This window comes from Podarcis raffonei, chromosome 2 (assembly GCF_027172205.1).
Source record: "Podarcis raffonei isolate rPodRaf1 chromosome 2, rPodRaf1.pri, whole genome shotgun sequence".
Classification (NCBI taxonomy): Eukaryota; Metazoa; Chordata; class Lepidosauria; order Squamata; family Lacertidae; genus Podarcis; species Podarcis raffonei.
In genome coordinates this window covers 57,420,327-57,443,198 of record NC_070603.1, presented here as the reverse complement: position 1 = coordinate 57,443,198, position 22,872 = coordinate 57,420,327, and the positions used below count along the sequence as shown (strand labels likewise).

At 42.0% G+C, this 22,872-nt stretch overlaps 1 protein-coding gene across 3 annotated transcripts in view; it reads right to left on the bottom strand.

Annotated features, from left to right (window-relative positions):
- Positions 1–8,741: 8,741 nt before the first annotated feature.
- The window catches only part of FNIP1 (folliculin interacting protein 1), an 86,804-nt gene continuing 72,673 nt past the window's right edge, over positions 8,742–22,872 (bottom strand). For all 3 annotated transcript variants that reach the window (XM_053376788.1, XM_053376789.1, XM_053376790.1), the window contains 7 exons: positions 21,291–21,437; positions 19,478–19,647; positions 17,334–18,756; positions 16,392–16,560; positions 14,011–14,208; positions 13,058–13,173; positions 8,742–11,929 (listed from right to left, as the gene is read on the bottom strand). In XM_053376788.1, the coding sequence (XP_053232763.1) occupies positions 11,851–11,929; positions 13,058–13,173; positions 14,011–14,208; positions 16,392–16,560; positions 17,334–18,756; positions 19,478–19,647; positions 21,291–21,437 (2,302 nt within the window). In that variant the 3' untranslated portion in view covers positions 8,742–11,850. The remainder of the gene's footprint in view (positions 11,930–13,057; positions 13,174–14,010; positions 14,209–16,391; positions 16,561–17,333; positions 18,757–19,477; positions 19,648–21,290; positions 21,438–22,872) is intronic.

The window sequence follows — 22,872 nt, the reverse complement described above, 5'->3', positions numbered from 1 at the left end:
CAACTTCATTTTTGTCATTCATTTTAATTCTATAAACCCATTTTGAATCAATAAGTCTCATATCTGGGGTTTGTGGTACAAGAGACCAAGTGTTATGCTCTTTTAAAGAAGCTATCTCAGAGTTCATAGCTTTATACCAATTTGCAGCTTGGTGCTTAGGTAATTTCTGAACATCATTGTAGCTTTTTGGCTCAAAAACTGCCTTATTGGCATACACAGTATTAAAATGTTCATCTGCAAAACGTTGTGGCTTCTGTCTCTTTCTATCTGAACGTCTCAGTCCGGAAGGAGAGTCAGACTCCTCAGACTTAATGGGACTAAGTGAACCACTAGTTTCAGGTTGTAAATCATTGTCAGATTGAAGAGATGCCTGTAGGCTAAGCTCACGGTCAGAAAACTCAAGAGAATCTAACCTCCCCTCGGGTGCCTTTGACTTTAAATCATCAAACAAATCAGATTTAACAGACTTTTTGTCTTTTTCCATTAATTCAGAAGCACCATTTCCTGCTGCTGCTGCTGCTTCCTCTTCTTCCTCAGTATTATCTATACCATCAGTATCTTGGAAGACAGCAACTCCATTCCAATTTACAGTTTGTATCATGCTTCTGGTAATATGAAATTTGCCAGTTGCTGGTATGTAAATTCTGTACGCCCCCTGCTGGTAGCCCATTAATTTTCCCTGGACACTACGTTCACCCAATTTCTGCTTAGCGGGATAATGCATAATTACATCTGAACCCCAAATGCGTAGGTATTTCAGATTAGGGCGTTTTTTAAACAGCTTCTCATAGGGGGTGACATCTAAACCAGAATGATAACTGCGATTTCTAACATAACAAAACGCATTAAGCGCTTCAGCCCAAAAGTCTTTGGGCAGATTAGCATCGTGCAGATATGTTTTAACCCCTGCCTGTAGGTCACGCTGCACAACTTCAACAAGCCCATTTTGCCATGGACTTCGGGGGCAAGATAACTCATGAGTAGTCCCCTGCGCTTCCAGGAAATTCTCAAAATCCTCAGAAACAAATTCTCCACCCCGGTCAGAAAACAGGTTCTTAATAGGTTTGTTAAAGTGCGTTTTTACCCAGTTGCAAAAAACTTTGTACTTCTCAAATGCTTGGGACTTCTCAGCTATTGCATAAGTCCAACAATATCTACTATACTGGTCTATCAGAGTAAGCCAGTACTTAGAACCTCCTAATGATGGTGGGAGTGGCCCAACTAAATCACAATGTACACGCTCAAATGGCTCAGTTACTTTCCTATCTGAGCACCTACCCTTGCGTGCAACCTTAATCTTATTCTTGCAACACGATAGACATTGCATAAATAATTTACATGGTTTTAAGTTGAGGCCATTAACAATATTCTTTGTCTTAATTACATCAGCAAAATTCAGGTGTCCCAGAATTCTGTGTGCCTCATGGACACACCCGGAATGTGGCCTTACATTCCTCAACCCCTGGCTTGACTGTGCTGCTCTGCAATTTATAGGCGATTGGGAGTAGGTGCGAAAATACAGTCTATATAAACCATCAGATTCCCGGGCATATAATAGACGTTTGTTCCCATCGAAAAACTCACACATTGACTTTAAGAAACGCACAGTTATCCCTTGACGAGCAAAGCACCTTACTGACAATAAATTGTCCACTGACGGGCAGTAAATGCAGTTCGCTATTGTAATGTTTAAAGAGTCAAGTTTAACAGTACCCCTGCCAAGCGACTGCAAGACTTGTGAATTGGCTAAATGTACATTACCAATTTCCTCTTCGAAAGAAATAAACAAGCTTCGATCGTTGCAAATATGCTGAGATGCTCCTGAGTCCACAACAAAAGACTTCCACTTGGCACGTTTAAGTCTTTTACGATCTGTTGTCCTAGCATGGAAAACTCGCGGCTCGTTTCTGTCTCTACTATACGATGTCGGCTGCTGGGCTGACGACCGTGACTGACGAACAGAAACAGGCTTGGGAGTACTTTGCTTTCTTTTGGATCTGCAGTCCTTTGCAAAATGTCCTTGCTTATTGCAGAACCAACAACGCTTGGCAGCTTTAAATACAGTTGTATCACCACAAGTTTGCATATGGCGTTCCTCATTACTTCTGGAAATAGGAGTGCTTATGGCACAAGCCTCCCTTCTATCCAACTCGCCCATTAATCTTGCTGTTACCCCTTCCACAGTTAATTGTGCTGGTGGAACAGCAGATATCTGGCTAGCTATACCATCAAAGTCCTCATTAAGGGAACATAGAATGATAAAAACATACTGAATATCAGGTATGTCCATGTCCCTTCGAATTAATTCGCCGCGTATTGCCTCCAGACGTCTCAAGTGTGCTGCCAAATCACCACCAGGCTGCAACTTCGTCTGGTACAACTGCTTGAAAAACGTCAATGCAGATGCTGACTCTTTTCTAACATGCACTGCTGCAAGACTGTCCCACATTTCTTTGGCAGTTTTCTTATTTCTTATATAGACTACTTGCTGGTCGCTGACTGCCAAATTAATTATCGCCCTGGCTTTTACATCTCCTTTCGACCAAGCATTAGTCACAGGGTCAGGAGGGTCATCAGTTACATAGGTCCATACTTCTCTAGAGGTCAAAAGCGCCTCCACCCGAAAAGACCATAAACTATAGTTCTCATCTGTTAGCTGTGGGAAGACCAGAGCCTTCTCAGCTTCAAGAACCCGGTCAACCATTCTGGAACTCTTCCAGACCCACAGAACTACGCTAACAGGAGAAGGAGTTTTCAAACCTTTCTCAGAGTCCAAAAATATGCAGTCATCCACTCAGCAGCTGGGCCCATAACCAAAGATGTTGGGTGTTTGCAGTTTAGTAGCGCTGCAGAGAGCTTGCTGGGGAGACCATGCATTAAAAAGAAAGGACTCAAAAATAACTTAAACTAGGTTTTAATAAGAAAAACAAAAACTCCTTTTACACTAAGTACATTAACAACCAAACCAGACCCAACCACCAACCCATCCCCCAGGGTAATGGGAGAGCTAGGTGCTGCTCCTTATATACTACACCCAAATGCTGACACACCTTAATCAAATACACTCAACAGCACCTGCTACGTTTCACAGCTGTAAAGCTGGGTCTCGTTATCTTACTCTGGCCCTTGCTCTGGCCCCTTAAAGACATACACATTGGGTGCAACAATGATGAACCTTTACATTTAAAGAAACCATTCAACAGGGAGGGGGAAATAAAATAAAAAAGTTGTATCCCTGCAGAGGTGCTGAGGGAAGGGCTGATGAGAGACACGTGTGCTGCTGCCATAAAATCATTTGCTAAATGGCCTCCCAGCAAGACAATCTCTTGCCACATACCCCCAAAGAGGCGCCACAGGAGCGATTAGCCAAGCACTTCCCTTCAGTGTCCAGAAGAACTTACTGTGATCATTTGCTCCCGACTCTATTTAGCTAAAGTTAAAGAAGCAGTTTTACTTGTTAATCCAGTTCAGAAAACTGATTTAGCATTTGCGCAGGGCCGAGAATCCTCCTAATGGGAGTACAGATTGACATAGAAGGAAGCTCCCTTATATAACTGGTCCACCTTGCTCAGTTATGGTAATGGCTCTATTACAGAGTTTCATATCCCCCCCCCCCAGACCTACCTGAAGATGCTGAGATTTGAACCTGGGACCTTTTGCGTACAAAGCAGGTGGCTCTGGCACTGAGCTACGGCCCTTCTCTTCAATAAGCTCATGCTGGCCTACTGCACAGTACTTTCAGGAGGCGTCTGAATACTCACTGGGTGATGGGGGTCAGTGCACAGGAACCAGAGGAGCAGGACCCATCTCCAGGGCCAGAGGGGCCCCTGTCTCCACAAACACAGCAGGCTCTGACCTGTAGGGAACAGCAGGCAGGATACTCCAGGAGGCTGAGGCAGGCAAGGCCCACAGCCCAGCTCCCTAGCTGGCCAGGTGGGGCTCGCTAGCTCTGAGGGGAGGCATGTGATTCCTTAGGTGGAGTAGTGTGAGAACAGGTGAAGCTCACTTGCCTCATCAAGTCCAGATGCTACAATCAGCATGCAAAGTACAAAAGGGCAGCAGAGCTGAGGTGCTGTGTCTGCTCAACTGCCCATGTCGATGGACTTTGGCTTGGATGTTCCTGGACCTCTATGGGACTGTGCTTCACGTTTGACTCTGGACTGTATTCTGACTGCAGGGTTTCAGACTTGGCTTGCTTGGACTGACCCTGGACTGTGTTTCCTGGACTTTGCTTATGTGGACTGACCCCTGGACTTTAAACATTGGAATAGATATATGGTACTGACTTGCCGCCGGATAGGCCAGGGGTTCAGGACAAGATTTCAGGGCAACACTGTGCACAATTGATTTCAGATTACTTTTCCCATCCAAGGAACTAGTGTGTTGTTAGTACTTCTCTTTCAGTAGAAGTCTTTCCGATAGCAATCAACAGTATGACACCGGGTAAACACTTCCCAGTTGGGTGGGGGGAAGGAACTGTTGTAGAATACAGTGGTACCTCAGGTTACATACGCTTCAGGTTACATACGCTTCAGGTTACAGACTCCGCTAACCCAGAAATAGTGCTTCAGGTTAAGAACTTTGCTTCAGGATGAGAACAGAAATTGTGCTCCAGCGGTGCGGCAGCAGGAGGAGGCCCCATTAGCTAAAGTGGTGCTTCGGGTTAAGAACAGTTTCAGGTTAAGTACGGACCTCCGGAATGAATTAAGTACTTAAACCGAGGTACCACTGTATTGGGGAAACTTTTGCTATTTCCACAAAAGCTACTGGAAAATATGCATAGTGAAAGGAGTACTGTACATGTCCAACAGGAGACAGCTACTCAGCTGGCTAATTTCCTGGACTGTGGTGACACTGTTTCCATTAAGAAAGCAAGGTAGAATATGTCATATATATAGGTCTCCCTCATAATTTTGAAATATTCAAATATAAATTTGAGCTATTAAAAAGAAAACAATTTTAAAGCAATAGATATCACCCTACCCACCTCAAATCTTCTCAGGTAGTAGAGAATGAAGCACAAACTCTAGCTATCAGCCATGTAAAAACAAGGAATTTTTTAAAATAATTTTTTTAACCACTGATTATTTAAAGCCTTTAATTCTTCAAAGTCTCCCCACTACTTCAGCTTTCTCTTCCAAGCATGATGGACAGTGAACGGTGGGAGAAATGCTTTGAAGTGGAGAATCTCCATTCTGCAGAGCAAGATTAACCTGTGCTGTTTTGCATTCATAAATCAAATACTTTAATAATGTGATTTTAATATATACACATATATTTAAAAGCAGCTACTGCGCAACAAGCAGCAGGTGGCTCATGTGAGGCCATTCAGAAACTTGATGATGACATCACTTTCTCATCCATAGTTTCCATGATGGGATATGGGGCAGCTGCTATTCTAATCCTGCTCCACTTTTACATGTTGCAAATGACTTGACCAAGTCCAGGATGCCTCCACTCTATGCCACGGGCACTGCTCATCAGATGAATATGCCATGCAAATAACAAAACATACAGGGTTGTGAATACCTGGCAACCATCCCTTTTTATAAGGCTGTTAGAAAATCAAGCATCCTATGGCGCAAGGATGAAGGAACCTGTGGTCCTCCAGATATTGTGCAACTGTAACTCCCATCTTTCCTGACCACTGAGTATCCAGCTTTGCTTGATGGTGTGAATCCAATAACATCTGGAGGGCCATGGTCCAGTGGTCAAGCAAATCCATTGCATGCAAAGCTCCTGGATTCAATCTCCGGCATCTCCTGGAAGGACTCAGAGTGACCCATCTGAAACTCTATAGAGAGCTGCTGCCAGTCAGTGTAGACCAGGCATGGCCAAACTTGGCCCTCCAGCTGTTTTGGGACTACAGTTCCCATCATCCCTGACCACTGGTCCTGTTAGCTAGGGATGATGGGAGTTGTAGTCACAAAACAGTTGGAGGGCCAAGTTTGGCCATGCCTGGTGTAGATAGTACTGAGCTAGATGGGCCAACGATCTGACTGAGGACAAAAAGCAAGTTAAAAAGGGAGTGTTACTTGAAGAACAAGCAATGCAATGTTACACAGGAAAAAAAACAATTGGGGAGGGGAGGGAGAGAAAGCAGAGAAACCTGATTCATGGCAGATTCAAATACTTAGGTTATCAGCCTTGCCATGCTCCAAAAAAGTTCTGAGCACTCAGAATGCACCTGTCGCACCCATGAGCAACCGTTTCTCAAAAATGAAACATGCTTGGTCAAAAGTCGGCAGCTTTATCTGCTTGCAGCTGCTTCCTCAATACAGTTTCAGGGAAAGAATCCAGTAGTGCCTTCAATAGAAATCTGAAAAAACAAAACACTGCCAGCACTGCTGAAACAGTTAGACCATGTGCCCTTTTATTTAAAATGCATCTCTGGGTTATTTGTGGAGCATAGGAATTCATTCATCCCCCCCCCCCATATAGTCTGGCCTACCACATGGTCTGAGGGACGGTGGACCAGCCCCCTGCTGAAAAAGTTTGCTGACCCCTGAGTTAGACTGTATTTATCATGCTTGAAACACCCTTCCTCTGCCCTGTCCTTAAATTTATGCATTATACAGTACATACATGCATTATACATACATGCATTCATTCATTCATAATTTTATTTGTATGACGCCTTCCCACTGTTCGAATCACACTCAAGGCAGCTCACAACAAGAAAAAAACACACATAACTACAACATAAGAAAGGGACACAGGTGGTGCTGTGGGTTAAACCACAGAGCCTAGGATTTGCCAAGCAGAAGGTCGGCGGTTCGAATCCTGGCGACAGGGTGAGCTCCTGTTGCTTGGTCCCTGCTCCTGCCAACCTAGCAGTTCAAAAGCACATCAAAGTGCAAGTAGATAAATAGGTACCGCTCCGGCAGGAAGGTAAATGCTATTTCCGTGCACTGCTCTGGTTCGCCAGAAGCGGCTTAGTCATGCTGGCCACATGACCCGGAAGATGTACGCCGGCTCCCTCGGCCAATAAAGCGAGATGAGCGCCGCAACCCCAGAGTCGGCCACGACTGGACCTAATGGTCAGGGGTCCCTTTACCTTTACAACATAAAGGGTAAAGGTACCCCTGCCCGTACGGGCCAGTCGTGTCCGACTCTAGGGTTGTGCGCCCATCTCACTCAAGAGGCCAGGAGCCAGCGCTGTCCGGAGACACTTCCGGGTCACGTGGCCAGCGTGACGAAGCTGCTCTGGCGAGCCGGCACCAGCACAGCACACGGAAACGCCGTTTACCTTCCCGCTATAAAGCGGTACCTATTTATCTACTTGCACTTAGGGGTGCTTTCGAACTGCTAGGTGGGCAGGAGCTGGGACCGAAAGACGGGAACTCACCCCGCCGCGGGGATTCGAACCGCCAACCATGTGATCGGCAAGCCCTAGGCACTGAGGTTTTACCCACAGCGCCACCCGCGTTCCTTAACAACATAAGAAGTCATAAACAATAAATAAAACATTAAAAAACCCACAACCTAACTAAACAATTTCCTCAACAATCACAAGATCTAAAATAAAGATGCAAAAAAAACCAACAGCAACAACCTCACCCATCCCCATGTGCCTCACCCATCCTCATGAAGCAGGTAGTGTAAACTGAATGGCAAAAATAGCGCACATCCGCACTTTGTCTAGACCGCAGCCGGGGTACTGTAAACTGAATGGCAAAAGTATACACCCAAGGTTTCATTGGAGAAGATAGCATTTACTAATGCTGGTATTTTCAAAAAGAAGGAATGTCTCCATTCAGATAGATTCATGTTACAGCTACGTCATGACTGTGCTGGTGGTAAAAATAACTATTCCATCCTTCCGTTGCATTGGAAGATGGAAACGTATGTTCATGGTGGTGAACAGGCTCACACTTGCCCTCACTGTCATGTCTCATGCTAGCCAGAGACCCTGCTTTTCAGTCATTGTAGGAGAAGGAGGACAGAAGTTGGCTGTAAGTTAGCAGAATCCCCAAGAGATTTTAAACTTTGTGCAATCCATGTTCCAAATTGCATGGGGAACCTACACCATCACATGAGAAGAGGGTGGGTGAATCGGATGGATGTGCACAGCACTGCAGGTACCTCACGTTCAACATGGGCACCACAGTACAAAATTTAAAGAACTACAAGCATGACCAAACCCAGGTGGTAGAAGCGCTCTGGGCTTCAACAGCAGTGCTCCCTGCTTTATGGCAATCACTTCGGAGAAGTTGCACTGAGTCTTGTGATATGGGTAGGAGGCAGTGGTGGAGCAAGCCAATCGGGTGCCTGGGTGGTGCCCGGGGGTGGGGCCAGCAACTGTGGGGGCAGGGCAAGACGGGGCAGGATGCTCCGTGGGGCCTCCGAGGAGTCTGCCTGCCTCCTCCCACTCAGATGCCCTACAGCTGAGGGGGAGGCGGCGGGCAGACCGTTTGGAGCAGAGTGGAGCCTGCAGGTGCCCAAGCCACCGCGTCACTCCCAGAACAGACGCGTGGCTCAGGCAAGCTGCAGGCACCACGGTGAGTGCTGCCCAGCTTTCTGTCAGCCCCCTCAGTGGTGACACCCGGGGCCAGCTGCCCCCACCGCCGCCCCTTGTAGGAGGGAGGAGCTGCCTTTTCAAAGGAAAAGAATTAAAGGTTTCACAGAGTGCTTCAAGGCCCTTGGAGTACCTGAAGCACCTTTCTGGATTGCAACATTTTTCTTTACGAAATACTCTCTCACCAACAGCCCTGTGGAAACAAGACAAAGAAAACTAGCGATTCAATGGACAATATTGTATTTATTGCACAAAGTTCCCCTAAAATTGGGAATGGTTATTATAATACAAGTGCACATCTTGGGAAATATATATATATACAAAAACACAAAAGATAACAAGTATGTACATTTTGCCCAGCATATTACACATACCACCATCTACATAATTTAGAGGAGACCGAAAACAAAAAAACAAACAAACCCTCTTGAAACATCTAACTTAACTAACGGGTTTTAAAAGGCGAGATTTAAAATCCGGCTTTGGATTTCCCCGCTTTTCTTGGCAGCCTTGCATTTGCAGGCTGTGGTAGAAAGACATTTGCTAGTATGTATGTGTAATACACTTAAAATTTATTCTCAGCCTTAAAATTAAGACATATTAATGGACATTGGGAATATTGCAAAAATCAAAGAGATTAGTTTTGCATATACATTGTTCTGAAAAGCATGATACATTAAGAGGTCAACACTACAGTGCTGTTATAGTTCCCTTTTTTAAAAAAACAAAAATCCAAACAAACAGGTGTATGTAGTACCTTGATTCTGCATGTACCATAAACAATTATCAGTCACAGGAAAGCATGCCATCATGCTACAATGTCTTTTGCACAGTAACCATTCCAGAAATATCATTCGGACAAGCGTAAAAAATATTTATTCTTGCATCTCAAATGAACCCAATGCTGGGGAGAGATGGGTAACGTTTGGTTATCAAATGCCTTTGAAGGCATGTGAGAGACTACATCTATGGCAACACTTATTACTGCTTGAATAGAAGATTTTATCAGGCCGCCTTACTGATCCTACATGCAACTGCACTTGCAAGTCGGTGTGTAGGATTGATACATTGGAACACCACACTTCAGAGTGTCAGCTCACCTAGGGAGCAACTTGAACGGCTGTTTCTGAAACAGCAAAACCCACCATCAAGTGATGTAGCCTAGCAGCTGCACACACTGTTGTAAAACAACGCAGAAATGGATGGAAAGGAAGTGTGGGATGAAGGACAGGAGACATTGTATGCCACCATTAAATCTAGGAACAGTGCAAATCTTGGGGTTCTGGGGTAAGCAATTTATTAGGGAGGAGGTATTGCTTCAGCAGCAGGGCAAATGTTTTGAATGGAAAGTCCCCGATTCAATCCCTGCCATTTCTACTTAAGGATCTAGAGACAGGGTGCAGCAAGACCTCTCTCTGAGACCTTGGGAGAGTCAATTCCAATCGGAATATAGATTACTAAGCTAAGTGGACCAAAAGTTTTGATTCTATATGGGCTAGCTCCTTCTGTCTGAAATCCCTAAGAAAGCATAGCAGGGCATTCTTGGTCCATTTGTACAGGGTGCTTCTTCAGCTGTGTGACAACCCCTGCTCTATATGGTGCAGCTGTCAGATCAGGGCACACAATTGTAATCTTCAACCTATGTACCCATGTCTAAACACTTCAGCCTGAAGAAGCAAAAGCACTTGAGCAAATGCAATAGTCCCAACCGAAGGTGGCGTGAGACTTAAATTACGAAACTATTTGCAGGATTTAAGTGGAACCCAAAATCAGCAGGGCATGCAATTGTTTCCAGGACTGCAATTTTCACCTGCACAGAGAGCAAACAGTTAAAAGGCCTGGCATGGCAGGTGTTATTTTAGTAAATGAGGAAATATATACTTTTAATTTTCCCTGTGGGATGACATATGAAATTCAGAACACTAATAATTAAAATAATTAATGACGAACATATGGTTAGTGGTGCTAGATGCTAGGAAAAATGAGCCCGCATGTCCCAATATTCAAAGTGAGGTAGTAGAGCCTGCTCAGAATATTATCTATTCATCTACTTATATGCATGTCTTATAAATTATGGCTCCCTCGTTATTAATATTTGATGCTATTGCTTAATCAAGGATAAAACTATGAGGGGGAAGGGATTACATAGCTACTCTTTTTTATTTAAGCCAATGATTAACAAACAGGGTGGCATCATCAGAGTAGCTTCTACTACATGATGCTGATGCAACTGTTAAAAGGTGGTGTAAAACAAAATCTGATGCTTCAAAACAAAATTTGCTTAAGTAGTTAAGGGCAACATTTTTTCAGTACTCTTATCCTGTATCCAGTTTTGGCTCTTATGGTATACATTATCTCTCTTTCATACTGAAATCTGCAAATTTTAGGTTTTATGAAGTTAAGCACCTGAATCACCTAGATATTAAAGGGCCTGGAGGGCAGGCAACTTTTATTTATTGTGCTTCAAACAGGACAAGATCAAAGTCAATAAAGTCTTCTGTGTGTTTGTGTTTTAAATCAACATTAACAAAATGTGGGAGACAAATTTCATTTAACATTTCCTAGGCCAAATATTCTGTTTTCTGGAGTACTTAGATAGCAACACAACATCAGAACAACATCAAAAGCATAATGTCAATTACACACCCAAATTATGGTAAAATGAGAGGTTTTTCTTGGCTTGAACTCCTAGACATCATATCCACGGGGAAATGCCTGCAAATACATTTCTGAGGTGAGTGCTATTAGCAGGCTACGATCCAAGTCCCTTACCTCCATGTAAATTGAATTTTTCCCCCAGTAAAAGAAAGAAAGAAATCTTCAGCAGTCTCAACATTTAGCATGGAAATGGTTAAAACTGTTACAAATAGCTGTAGCTTTGTTGTTATTTGTTTTAAATGCTCTCCTAATTTGTACCAAGTAGCCAGCTGGTTCTATTCTCTTGTATAAACAGTAACAGCACTGCATATGGTTATGGAGCAGTTCTAACCTCCAGTAATCCTGTGATTTTAACGGTTTGCAGTTATATGCATTTCAGAAGTTATTGCCCAAGCCAGCCCTCCAAGTTCTAGTGTCTTCTCTAGCGATCCGAGTCTCTGGTCTTTTACTTATTTTTTTATGGAAGGAAGGAAGTAAGGAAGGAAGGAAGGAAGGAAACAACTTCATTTGTTTGCACATCATGTATTCAGTTGCAGAGGCACACAGTCAAGTCAGCAAGCTGTTCAGCCTATTTGCCTGAGGGCAAGAAAGAGCCCGGACAAGAATGGTTCATGTTTGCTTCCTTGTCTTCCACTTTATAAAAAATAAAGTTATTGTCTTTGCCCTTTGGTATTTTAGAGCAGAATCTGGGCAACATAAGGAGAGTGGGTGCTTGCTACAGCTGCCAGTAAAGGGAGGTCACTGGATTCAATCCTGAAAGAAAGACAGATGGGCATTTTCAATCCAAGCTCACAATCTCAATATTCCGCAGCTTATTAACATGGCGTAATATTTGTCTCATGTCAAGGTACCTGCACTTAGACTATTAAAACATCAGCAGTTGTATGTTTAAAAAGAAATAAAGCCTTTGAACTGTCAAGACACTCCAAATATATTGCAGTAGCCCATATGCATTTATATAATTAAAGAGCATGCTAATTTATATCATAAACACACATGACCAGGTTGTTTGTCACAAGCAGCATTCCCTCTGGCGACAGGTCTGTATTACTAAAGATTTAATTGCTTCCAGCTGTCTTGGGACCCAAAGTTAACTGAAGCAAATGAAAAAATTCCAACAGACCCAATGAATCTTAGATTAGACCCTTGGGTTGAAATTTAGATTGCATTCTTAAAACTAGATGGGAATTAACACCTCTAGAACTTTCCCCTTTAATTTCTCAACAGGCCATCTGTTACAGACCCTCCTTCTCTAAAGTCTATAAAAAGACTTGCTTCTTCTGTAAGGAGGTGGTGTGCACTTTTCACTAGGCAAACAGCTGCTAATCTTCAAGCACCACTTCTCATTGCTCTTGGAGGACAGCAGTAGGCTAGGTTTTGATGGGTAGGTTGTAGTTTGAGGTTTACAGCACAATCCAATGCATGCTTTCTTCAAAGCGCAAGGAAATGAGAATGGAATTGTTACCCTAGTTCAGGCATAGGCAAACTCGGACCTCCAGATGTTTTGGGACTACAACACCCATCATCCCTAGCTAACCAGTGGTCAGGGATGATGGGAATTGTAGTCCCAAAACATCTGGAGGGCAAAGTTTGCCTATGCCTGCCCTAGTTGCTGATTCCAAGCACAGCTGGAAAACGAACTTATTTCCTAAGCAGGATGTGCATTAAAAACTCATGTTCTGAAGAATTCCGGAGCTGGGTAGAGTATGCTTAAAATGAGAAGATTGCTGCTTATAGTACAGCCTTATCAATGGCACTGCTATTTAACAATGGGCAAAATCTTGACACAAATAGCCCTACAGCTTTGTCTACTAGTATAGGCTGTGTGTTCAGGATAAGGTTACATAAGAGCTGAGGAAAAGGAAGCTATATGGACCATACCCCAGTACCACTCCCAGCTCCTTCACATGCACTCGCATCTGGCCTTTGAGATATTCAGACAACATTTTGCTCTTGAAGTACAGCTCTTGCAATCGATCTTCAAGGTGCATGACACACTGGAGGCAAAAGAAAAGAGAAACAATGTCACAAACCAGTCCCTAATCTAATCTAATGACAGTCCATCCAACCATGCTACCTTCAAGGTACATCAACATAAATACATTTTGAGTTTATTTCCTCCATTGAGGAGTTAGATCAAATTACATCTTTCTTTTTTTAAAGTGACTGATTAGATGTTAACAGGTTATGTTCTGTTTGGGCCTTTATCATCTACTGTAACCAGATGGTTATGTTGTTGAATATAACCAGGGATGAGCTGAAACAGGGAAATGTAAGTGTTGTGGAAAAATTTGCCTGTGTGAAATTTATACACTCTATTTCAGCAACTGTTTGTGGAAGCTTGTGAAATGAGGTAATATTTACCTCATTTCACAAGTGACTATTTTTATTTTATTTTAAAAATACATAATTGTACAGTGGTACCTCGGGTTACATACACTTCAAGTTACAGATGCTTCAGGTTACAGACTCCGCTAACCCAGAAATAGTACCTTGGGTTAAGAACTTTGCTTCAGGATGAGAACAGAAATTGTGCTCCGGCGGCGCAGCGGCAGCTGGACGCCCCATTAGCTAAAGTGGTGCTTCAGGTTAAGAACAGTTTCAGGTTAAGAACAGACCTCCGGAAGGAATTAAGTACTTAACCTGAGGTACCACTGTATATTACTTGTAAGCCCTCTTAGTAGAATTTGTATCCTGAATGGCAGGATCTATCTATCTGTCTGTCTGTCTGTCTGTCTATCTGTCCATCTTCAATCAGAGTGGTGCCAGGAAAAAATACCCTCATTCTGATTAGGCTTTGTGATTTCATCTTGCCTCACAAGTTGGGTACTTACAAAATTTGGAGATAAATTATGCTTGTAAAGCTGAAGCGTGGAATGAAGCAGGTTGGAGACAAGGTTAGAAACTAGCACATCCTTCCCGAGTTTATTATCGGTGATTCGCCTCTGACTACTGGCCACTTGTACTGTCCATTTGTCCGTGTCTGCGATAATGCAGACAGCTTCTGCAATTGGTTCATCCAGAACAGGGTGCTAGAAGGCAAAGAGAAATACGAGGTGTAAGCCACAATAAACATTGTGAATAAATAAATACATTATTTCTGAGCATCAGTCGGATTTGCGAACACTCCTTGAAAAAAAAGTAACCTTAGCATGAACACTTGGAAGAATTTAGTAGTCGTGCACGCACTTTGCCACATGTGCTTTGGGCTAAATCCTAGCACTATAAAATATAGCGATTAAACTTTCACTGCATTCAGTGCAGCCAAGAACCAGGATCCTAAGAACTGTGAAACTAGCCAACATGCCCACGGGAGCTTATGGTTCTAGAACAGCAGTCCCAGATGCCACATGGCAAGCCATTTCTGCAACTTCTAAGGCAGTTTGTGATATGGCATGGAACCATGGAGAAAAGCAAACCCTTAGACGTGCCTAAAATATTGTTTGAATTTCTGTGTGTGTGTGCACACGTGCCCTCTTCTGATGTATAAGGAAACTTCCAAGTCTCACAGGTTATTGAAAAGATATATAATTTAAAATCCTGTAACTTTGCCTATGAGGCAAACTAGTTAAAAGCTCAAAACATCTTAAAACTGTTTTGCCCTTTTCTGTTTGCAAAATTACCCCCTTGCTAATTCTGCATTTTTCTCTGGTCTGAGAAAGTAGGACCAGTTTAGATATGGCTCAGTTAGCTTCTACTTGATACTGCAAGAAGACCAGCAGAGGGTGCAAGGAAACACTTATGTAATAATGGGTTTGAAGTATTTTTCATTTGTATTATTTTTAAAAACACACGCACAAACACAGATTAAGCATGTCTGCATTATTCAGATTTGGGGTCCTCAACTGATTTAATTCCCAATATTAGAAAAACAATGTGAGCAAACAAGGATACTTTTAATTTTCACAGCTAAGGTACAATATTCTCTATGTATATTCCCCATGACTATTATTGATGTTTGAAGTTAAATTATAGTCTAGGGAGGAAACATAACAGTTTTCTCTCTCTTTTGGTATAAAAAGGGGGTGGGAAGCATTCATTTCAAGTAAAAAGACACAGTACTTCTAGAAACAAAATGTTAGTTTCTACATCCCGTGTACTTTTTATCTAAAGGCTACAGTAACACCAAAAATGGTTGAAGGATGAGTTTAAGCCAACTGTTTGTCTTAAAAAGCCATTTAAAATAGACATTTCTAATTGTAATGTTCAATATATATTGCCTTCTTAATAGTCCATTATTAATTTTATATGTTGGTAATGACATTTTTTTTAACCATTTTTTAACCATTTACCATTCCCCCCCCCCAGTGATTTGATAAGAACACTTTAAAAATCTCTTTGTGGATTAGATCAAGTGGAGAAACAGATAGCTTGGAGGTCTTAGGAGCCAGAAAGTGATGGTGGCAGCCATCCTTTTGCTTGCCTCCAGTAGCTCACAGTATTGGTGAACCTGTGGTCCTCCAGGTATTGTCGGACTGTAACTTTCAGTTAGCATAGTCATTGGAAGGCCATGACGGGAACTGTAGTCCGGCAATATCTAGAGGGGACCGAGGTTCCCCACCCTTGTCTCTTCCAGACTTTTACATGGACACTGCATTCAGCTCATGGCTAAATCAGATGACAAGATGGCTTACAAGGCAAGGTGATTTTGATTCTAAAGGATCTTCACCATCATAGAACTTAGTGGCTCAGAAATTTGACTGCCAACAGGAAAAAAGGCATCCCCAATGGATTTGTGCCAATTTCTAAGAACATTATATCCTAAAGACTTAAGGACAACAAGCTTTTTCTAGATTTGTACCATTTACTTTTAAAGTGCTTTTATTGGGGCCTTATCTTAATCTGATATCGAATGGTTTTGTTTAACCCAACTGGCTGCAAAATTAGCAAGCAGTCTGTCAATATTTTATTGTTTGTTTATGTATAATTTAAGAGGCTTCCTAAAACGTTAATCATGGCACTTCCATATCAGACTCCACACTACAAAGGATATTGGCAGTAACCCTCCAACTCCTAAGTCTCAAAAACTGTAGTTCTATACTGCATGAATGTTTCTCATCTCTGTGACCGTTAGGAATCTTTGTTAAACGAGATTGTAGAAATCAGAAATGCTTAACAGAATTACAACTTCATTCCTATTCCAGCAGGCTCCAGAAATATTTCCTTTTGTTGACTGTCAAATATAAATTCATCTGTTGGATATAGTTTAAATTACCTGTACCGCATGCGACAAATCTGACATCAAACAGTGTCTCAGTTTCTCATCATTTCCTACTCCTTGCAAAACAAAGTCAGGTACGTAAGATGAACAGTAGCCACCTAGCAAGGACCTTCCAAAATTGGCAATACTGGGCTGGACAGAGTTCACTTCAATTAATTTTGACCTGAAAGAAAGGTATAACATGGGCATGTATACTACAACTAGCACTGTTTTCTCTCTATTTCAGTGTGCAATCTAGTGCACAGTTTATGTACACTTAAGACCCTCTGCTTCAGTGGGACAGGAATCACGTAAACCACAAGGCTGGATGGCAGTCTTTGGGGGGAATCGTTTTGTCTTCATTGTTGATCCAAGGGTAGAAGATGTTAGAAAATGGGTTGAAAGAAAGTTTCAGTTTGAGGACAGGATAAAGTACAAACGCCTAAACTATACGAACCAGCGCTGAAACTAATAATTGTAACAGTTTTTGTTCCCTTAGTCAAGTGCTGTTCTTTTAATAGACTTTCCTAAATTAGCAGTATACTCCAAAAGTGTGAAAGGTAATTAGAGCCTCTTTTAAGTTGCAGCCTCAGTGAAATAAGCAACTCTTACATTGCTGCATTGCTTAAATTAATGCCGGGCCGGGGGAGAGTCCAGCTGAAATAATCAATGCTGTATCACTTGCATGATGAAAGCATAGGGCTGGATCCAGACTAAGTTGTGCTACTGAAATGCATAGGTGAAAGTTAGTCATGGGTAACTTAATTCCCATTCACTTCAATAGGGCTAAAGCAAGACCAAAGTAGCCTGGATCCACCCAATGAGATTACAATCTATTTCTATAATATATACACAGTATTTTCTGTCTCTAAGATGCCCTGTTTGCCTTTTAACTCTAATGCCATTGTTTCGTAGGAATGTAATACATTTGGCCTAATCTTGGTAAGAAATACTTACCCAGGAAAAGGTATGTCCTCTTCTTCTGCCCACTCTTCTTGCTCTGCTCCATAATAGTTACTGTTTATTCTGGCCACATCATGACCAACATCTTCGCTTTCACTGTCACCTAGGGCACTGTCTGAGCTCTCGTTTCTTGGAATGTCCCAATCCACACCTGGGTCAGCCTTTTTCTCAAAGTTCTCTCTGTCCCCATGGGGGACACACATAGAGATTTTGTCTCTTTGGTCCTGCTCTGCAAAGCAGTTTTTGCAAGTCTCTTGACGAACAGATTCCATAAACTTACAAAATTCACTGGGGGGCTTTTTGTTCTTTGTACACACTTTTGGGGGAAACTCTAAGCTACTGCTAGGATCTAGAATGTCTGTTGTTCCTTTTACTGGAATATCATCAATAGTCCTGTTTTCTACTGAACTTTCCTCATATTCATCAAGCAAGCTTGCACTTTCTGCACCATAAGGAGTCCAATTCTGGATCTCTCTGGCAACCTCAGGAAACACCTCAGGCGTATTCTGATCTCTTTTTTGGTCCTCAAGGATTTGTGTTGCTTCACAGTTCTGATCAGCAGGTACTCTTTCTTCAGCATCCAACTGGTTGCTGTGCCTGGCCATCTGCTCCACTGCTGCTTGACTCCGGAGCTCAATATCCGAATCAGGTGACATGGAATCTCCAATGAGGAAGGTCACCTTTGTTTGAGCCTCAGCCGTGCTGCAAGGAATTGCATCCGACGAGATTTTGTCAGGAGGCTTCTTCTCTACCATTGCACTTGTAGATCTCATTACTTCAACAGCCTGATTAGCAGAATCTAATGATTCCTCACTCCTCCACGATCCACCTGTTGGTTCCAGTCTGGATTCTGCCAACACGCAGGTTTCTACTGAGGCTGATCCTAAGAAGACCTCTTTCTCTAACTTTATATCCAGGCAAGAGGTCATTGTTTCTTTGCATTGCTTAACATCAGCAGGCCTTTCTTGGCAGTCAGCAGGTGCAGCCCTGCATTCATCTGAAAGAGCCTCAGCCTCCACTTTTGAGATATTCTGGGTATCTTCTCTTTCCTGTCCTGAAACAGCCTCTGTATTTTGGGTAGGGTTAAGAGGGCCTTTGCAATATTTACAGCTGCAGTTAGAACTCCTCATTTCTTCAGACTCTTGAAAGGCTAAATTGCTTCTGTTCTTGTGCATTGTGACCAGCACGTACTCCGTTTCCTCTACTTCCCCTTTCTCTAGTGTGGTGGTGATAACGGTGCCAGGCATCACTATGGCTTCATCCTCTCCATTTTCCAGAAGATGAGTCTCTTGCAGTTCAGAGCATCGGATGAAGTAAGTGAGGAAGTACAGCAAACGTTGCACAAGGTCTTGTCGTTTGCCAACCACAACTGTTTTTGATAGTCTGACAGGTGACCCAATAGCTCCATACAGGTCTCCTACAGGATAGAATATAAAAGTAGTATGAGGATCACACAACACATGAAAAAATACAGTGTCATGGCTAAAAACTAGATCCTTGAAAATTTCCAAAAATGGACAATAGGCTTATGCAGATTTATAAGATTTGTAAATTATTTTGTTGGAATGGCTATGCAAACTTTATCTGCAAAAATATTCTACAGCCCTGCCCTATTTAAAAATAACACCAAATCAGAGCCAACTCCAAGAGTGGGATGTAAAACCTTTGAATTGCAATAAACGTCAGCCCTGTTCATATGAGTCTTTGCTAAGCTGGTATGTAACAAAGGCTACAATTCTAAACAAAATTCCCTAGAAGTAAGCCAGCTTGAAGATAATACACCTTTCTTCTGAGTAAGCACTCATAGGATAATACTAAAAAGGCCTTAAGGTCTTTAAGAAAGTAACTTTTATCAGGAAAAGAAAACGCTTCATCCCAAAGTATGAATAAGGGGTACATGGAAGAAACAGGAAGAAGGAGCAAGTGGAGCCACTGAGGAGGGAAGGGGGAATATAACTACTTAAAAGGCAGGTTTATTTCTTATTTATTTTATTTTATTCAGTAGAAAACTGTTGACACAGTGATTTGTTACATTGTTTTCCTTTAACTACACTTCTACTCCACTGGTTTCCTATTATAGTCAACCATTTAAAATTTTTGTCCTTAAAATAAATATCCGAGTGTGATTTCAAACATACCCAACTGTGCCCACAATGGATTGTATGGATGAGATTTCGCCAACATGTCCACACTTTGTGAGGAATGCTTTTCTAGAAAGATTCTGATGGGTGGCTGGCCATTTGGCATGACGGTTGGGACCCAGGCTAGATGGTTTGTCAAAATTGCAGTCAGAAGAGCTGTTAAAAATCTGTAAGGGGGGAAAAAAAGACCATTCACAATCCAAAATCCCAACTCACGGTTCTTTTCCATCCGCTTTTGTAAAGGGAACTCATTATGCACTAAGCACGCCTCTTGTTGTGGTAAAGTTTGAATCAGGGGTGCTGGGTCAGAGGGTGGGGAGTCTCATGCACACCCACAACTCCCATGCTTAACAACACTGGCTTCCCAATTGGGAAGGAGCGACATATTTCCAGTGGATATATGCAGACATAAACTGAAGAGTGAAGTTGCATCTTGTACTAGAGTTTTACAGGTTCCCTAGAGTGCTTAAACTGGGGCTCTTGAATAAAACTGCTACGCAGTCTGAAACTTATTTTTGCTCTGCCGTGTTGCCTTTTTAAAAAGCTTCCAGTATTACTATCTTTTAAATGTCCTGCATGCAATCCAGAATGTTAAACCTGACAAGTGTTTTTGGATCTGCAAGGCGGAAGCTAGATCGCAGCTTGCATGGTGCCTTGGCAAGAAAACCTTATTATGCCAAACCCTGGATTAGCCCCCTGAAGTAGTTCTTTTGAAATATGGCCATAGTATTGCACTGTGTTAATTTTATCATGGTTTAATTTTTAATAGTTTAGAAGGCAATTTTAACATCTGGCAGCCAGTGACTTCATAGTATCTGGTTTCAGTACTGTTTTGAAGTTATATGGTTTGGCAGTTTGTCTCTAATTTTCTTTTCTGCTCAAGCACATCTTCATTCTGTCAGTCAGCCATCAGGTCTCATTGGCTCAAAGTCTTAAAAGGAGGCCAAAGTTTCAGACTTCTGTTTTTGTTTTTGAATACCATAGCAACCAATTGTAGTTGCAAACACAGCATAATTTTGACTGAAAATTGTTAAAAGGTTTTAAGGAATAAAATATTTTTTCCTGAATAATATTTTTATAAGATGAGATGAAAGTAATTCTTCACTTAAAGCAGACTCTTACTCTATCAAGGTTAGGGGCTCAGCATCAGACAACTGTTATTTCCCAATCATTAATGACACTATTAATATTGCCTATTAAACATTTTTTTTAAAAAACCTAGTATTTTTTAATATTAAAAACTACACCTATGTTTATTAACAAATATTTTAGATGCTAATTAATGAAGGATGCAATCTATACACATTTAGTTGGAGTAGGTGCCATTGAACTGAATGGAACTTACATATAACTGCACTTACATAGGACTCCAATGCCAATACATTAAAGCAGTCCAAGAAAAAATATTTTTTGTGGATTTCTTATGTATTTTCACCAGATACTGTTACTGAAAATATGTCTCTGGATTTTGAGATAAGGCATCTTCTGTTTCCTTCATGAGGTTTGCAGCTTTTTATAAGAACAAAACATTGTTACAGGTGGGGCCTTTACTGAGATTTTGATACCATTAGTAATAGTGTCTATTATCCCTTTGGATGGAATGGTCTCCACATATTCCCACATGCCCTTTTCACCACCAACATTCTCCCTTTTCATTATACATAATACTTTTTTTATTCTTTATTTGGGACTACAAGGGAGCATGGGGAAGGAAATCACCTCTTGCCACTGTCTATTTTTTTAAGGACTATTTTGCCTTTAATGCTACAGCAATAAAAAACCAATAGGAGAAAGACAAGAAATGCTTTACTGGTTCTTGGAGGCTTGTTCCATTAAGAAAATAAATTCCTTCATAAAGCGATGGCAGAGCTGGTTCTTCTCAGGCATTCCTGACATCATGGTAAGCCAAACAGGTTCCGCAATCCGTGGCATGGTGTAGAGGTTACAAATTGTTGTTCTAACGTAAAAAGAAGAGAACAATAGGTCACCAAAGTACACATCTGTTATAATATATGGCTCCAAGAGCCATTTGTGCCAAGAAAAGATGTTATTTGATTAGCAACTGAAAAGTATACAATGTCCCCGAAGCCACTCCATGGCTTTCAGAACCACCTATAATTTAATGACATAGTGGTGTCCCTGCTCTGTCTCACTGTCACAAAACGTTCCCTTCTGTCCAATCCAATATCTCCAAGTGTCTCTCTGGTACTTCTGCATGTATGCTTCATTGTCAGGTCAAGCTCAATGTGTCTAAGACTGGTCTTCTCTTCTTTCTTCCCAATCCCTTCTTTCTCTGTTCACGTCCTTATCCACTGGCAGCCATCCTTTTGATCAGGCACATACCCTTTTTTTCTCTTTCTCCTTTGTTCCTCATATTCAGTCTCACTTAATCTTACCCATTCCTATGCCTCTTCCTTTCTGTCCCCATGGCAAAAACCTGGCATAGGCAAACTCGGCCCTCCAGATGTTTTGGGACTACAAGTCCCATCATCCCTGACCACTGGTCCTTTTAGCTAGGGATCATTTTTAAATCCCTACGCTGCCTTCCTGTCTGTTCCTAGATCAAGCACAAACTTCTCATTCTTACTTTTAAAACTCTCAAAGGCCCTGCCCCGCATATCTCTGCTCTTACCTCGACACACCCCTGACTGACCCTGTTCCTCATCCAGCTCCAATTCACTGCTAAAGACTCACCTTCTTCACAAAGCCTTCAGAAAAACACCTGAGGTCCAAAATTCTACTTTAATGAAGCTGAACAACACTTCATTGAAATAACTGAATACAGTGATACCTTGGGTTAAGTACTTAATTGGTTCCGGAGGTCCGTTCTTAACCTGAAACTGTTCTTAACCTGAAGCACCACTTTAGGTAATGGGGCCTCCTGCTGCCGCCGTGCCGCCGGAGCACGATTTCTGTTCTCATCCTGAAGCGAAGTTCTTAACCTGAAACACTATTTCTGGGTTAGTGGAGTCTGTAACCTGAAGCGTATGTAACCTGAAGCGTATGTAACCTGAGGTACCACTGTATCCTCCCCGTTTACCTCAGTCTCCACGTCCCTTTCCTGCCACTGTTCTCTCCCTTTGTGTCTATTTTTAGATAGAAATACCTTCGGTTTAGGGAACTCTCTGCCCATTCTTTGTAAAGTGTATAAACGGAACTGCATAAACAATATTTTAGTTCAACAAATTCACCTGAAACATATTTTAAAATCAAACCCCAAATTCATGGAAATTCCCAATTCTGTGGGAAGACTTAGACCGTGGAAATTTCATGAGTATCCTTATTGCAGCTTTTAAACTACAAAATGTCACCCTGTTTCTATGTCATTTATCCCTGCATCACTATAATGTGGTTTAGGTTTGGCAATAGGGAATTGCCTAACATCCTATTCT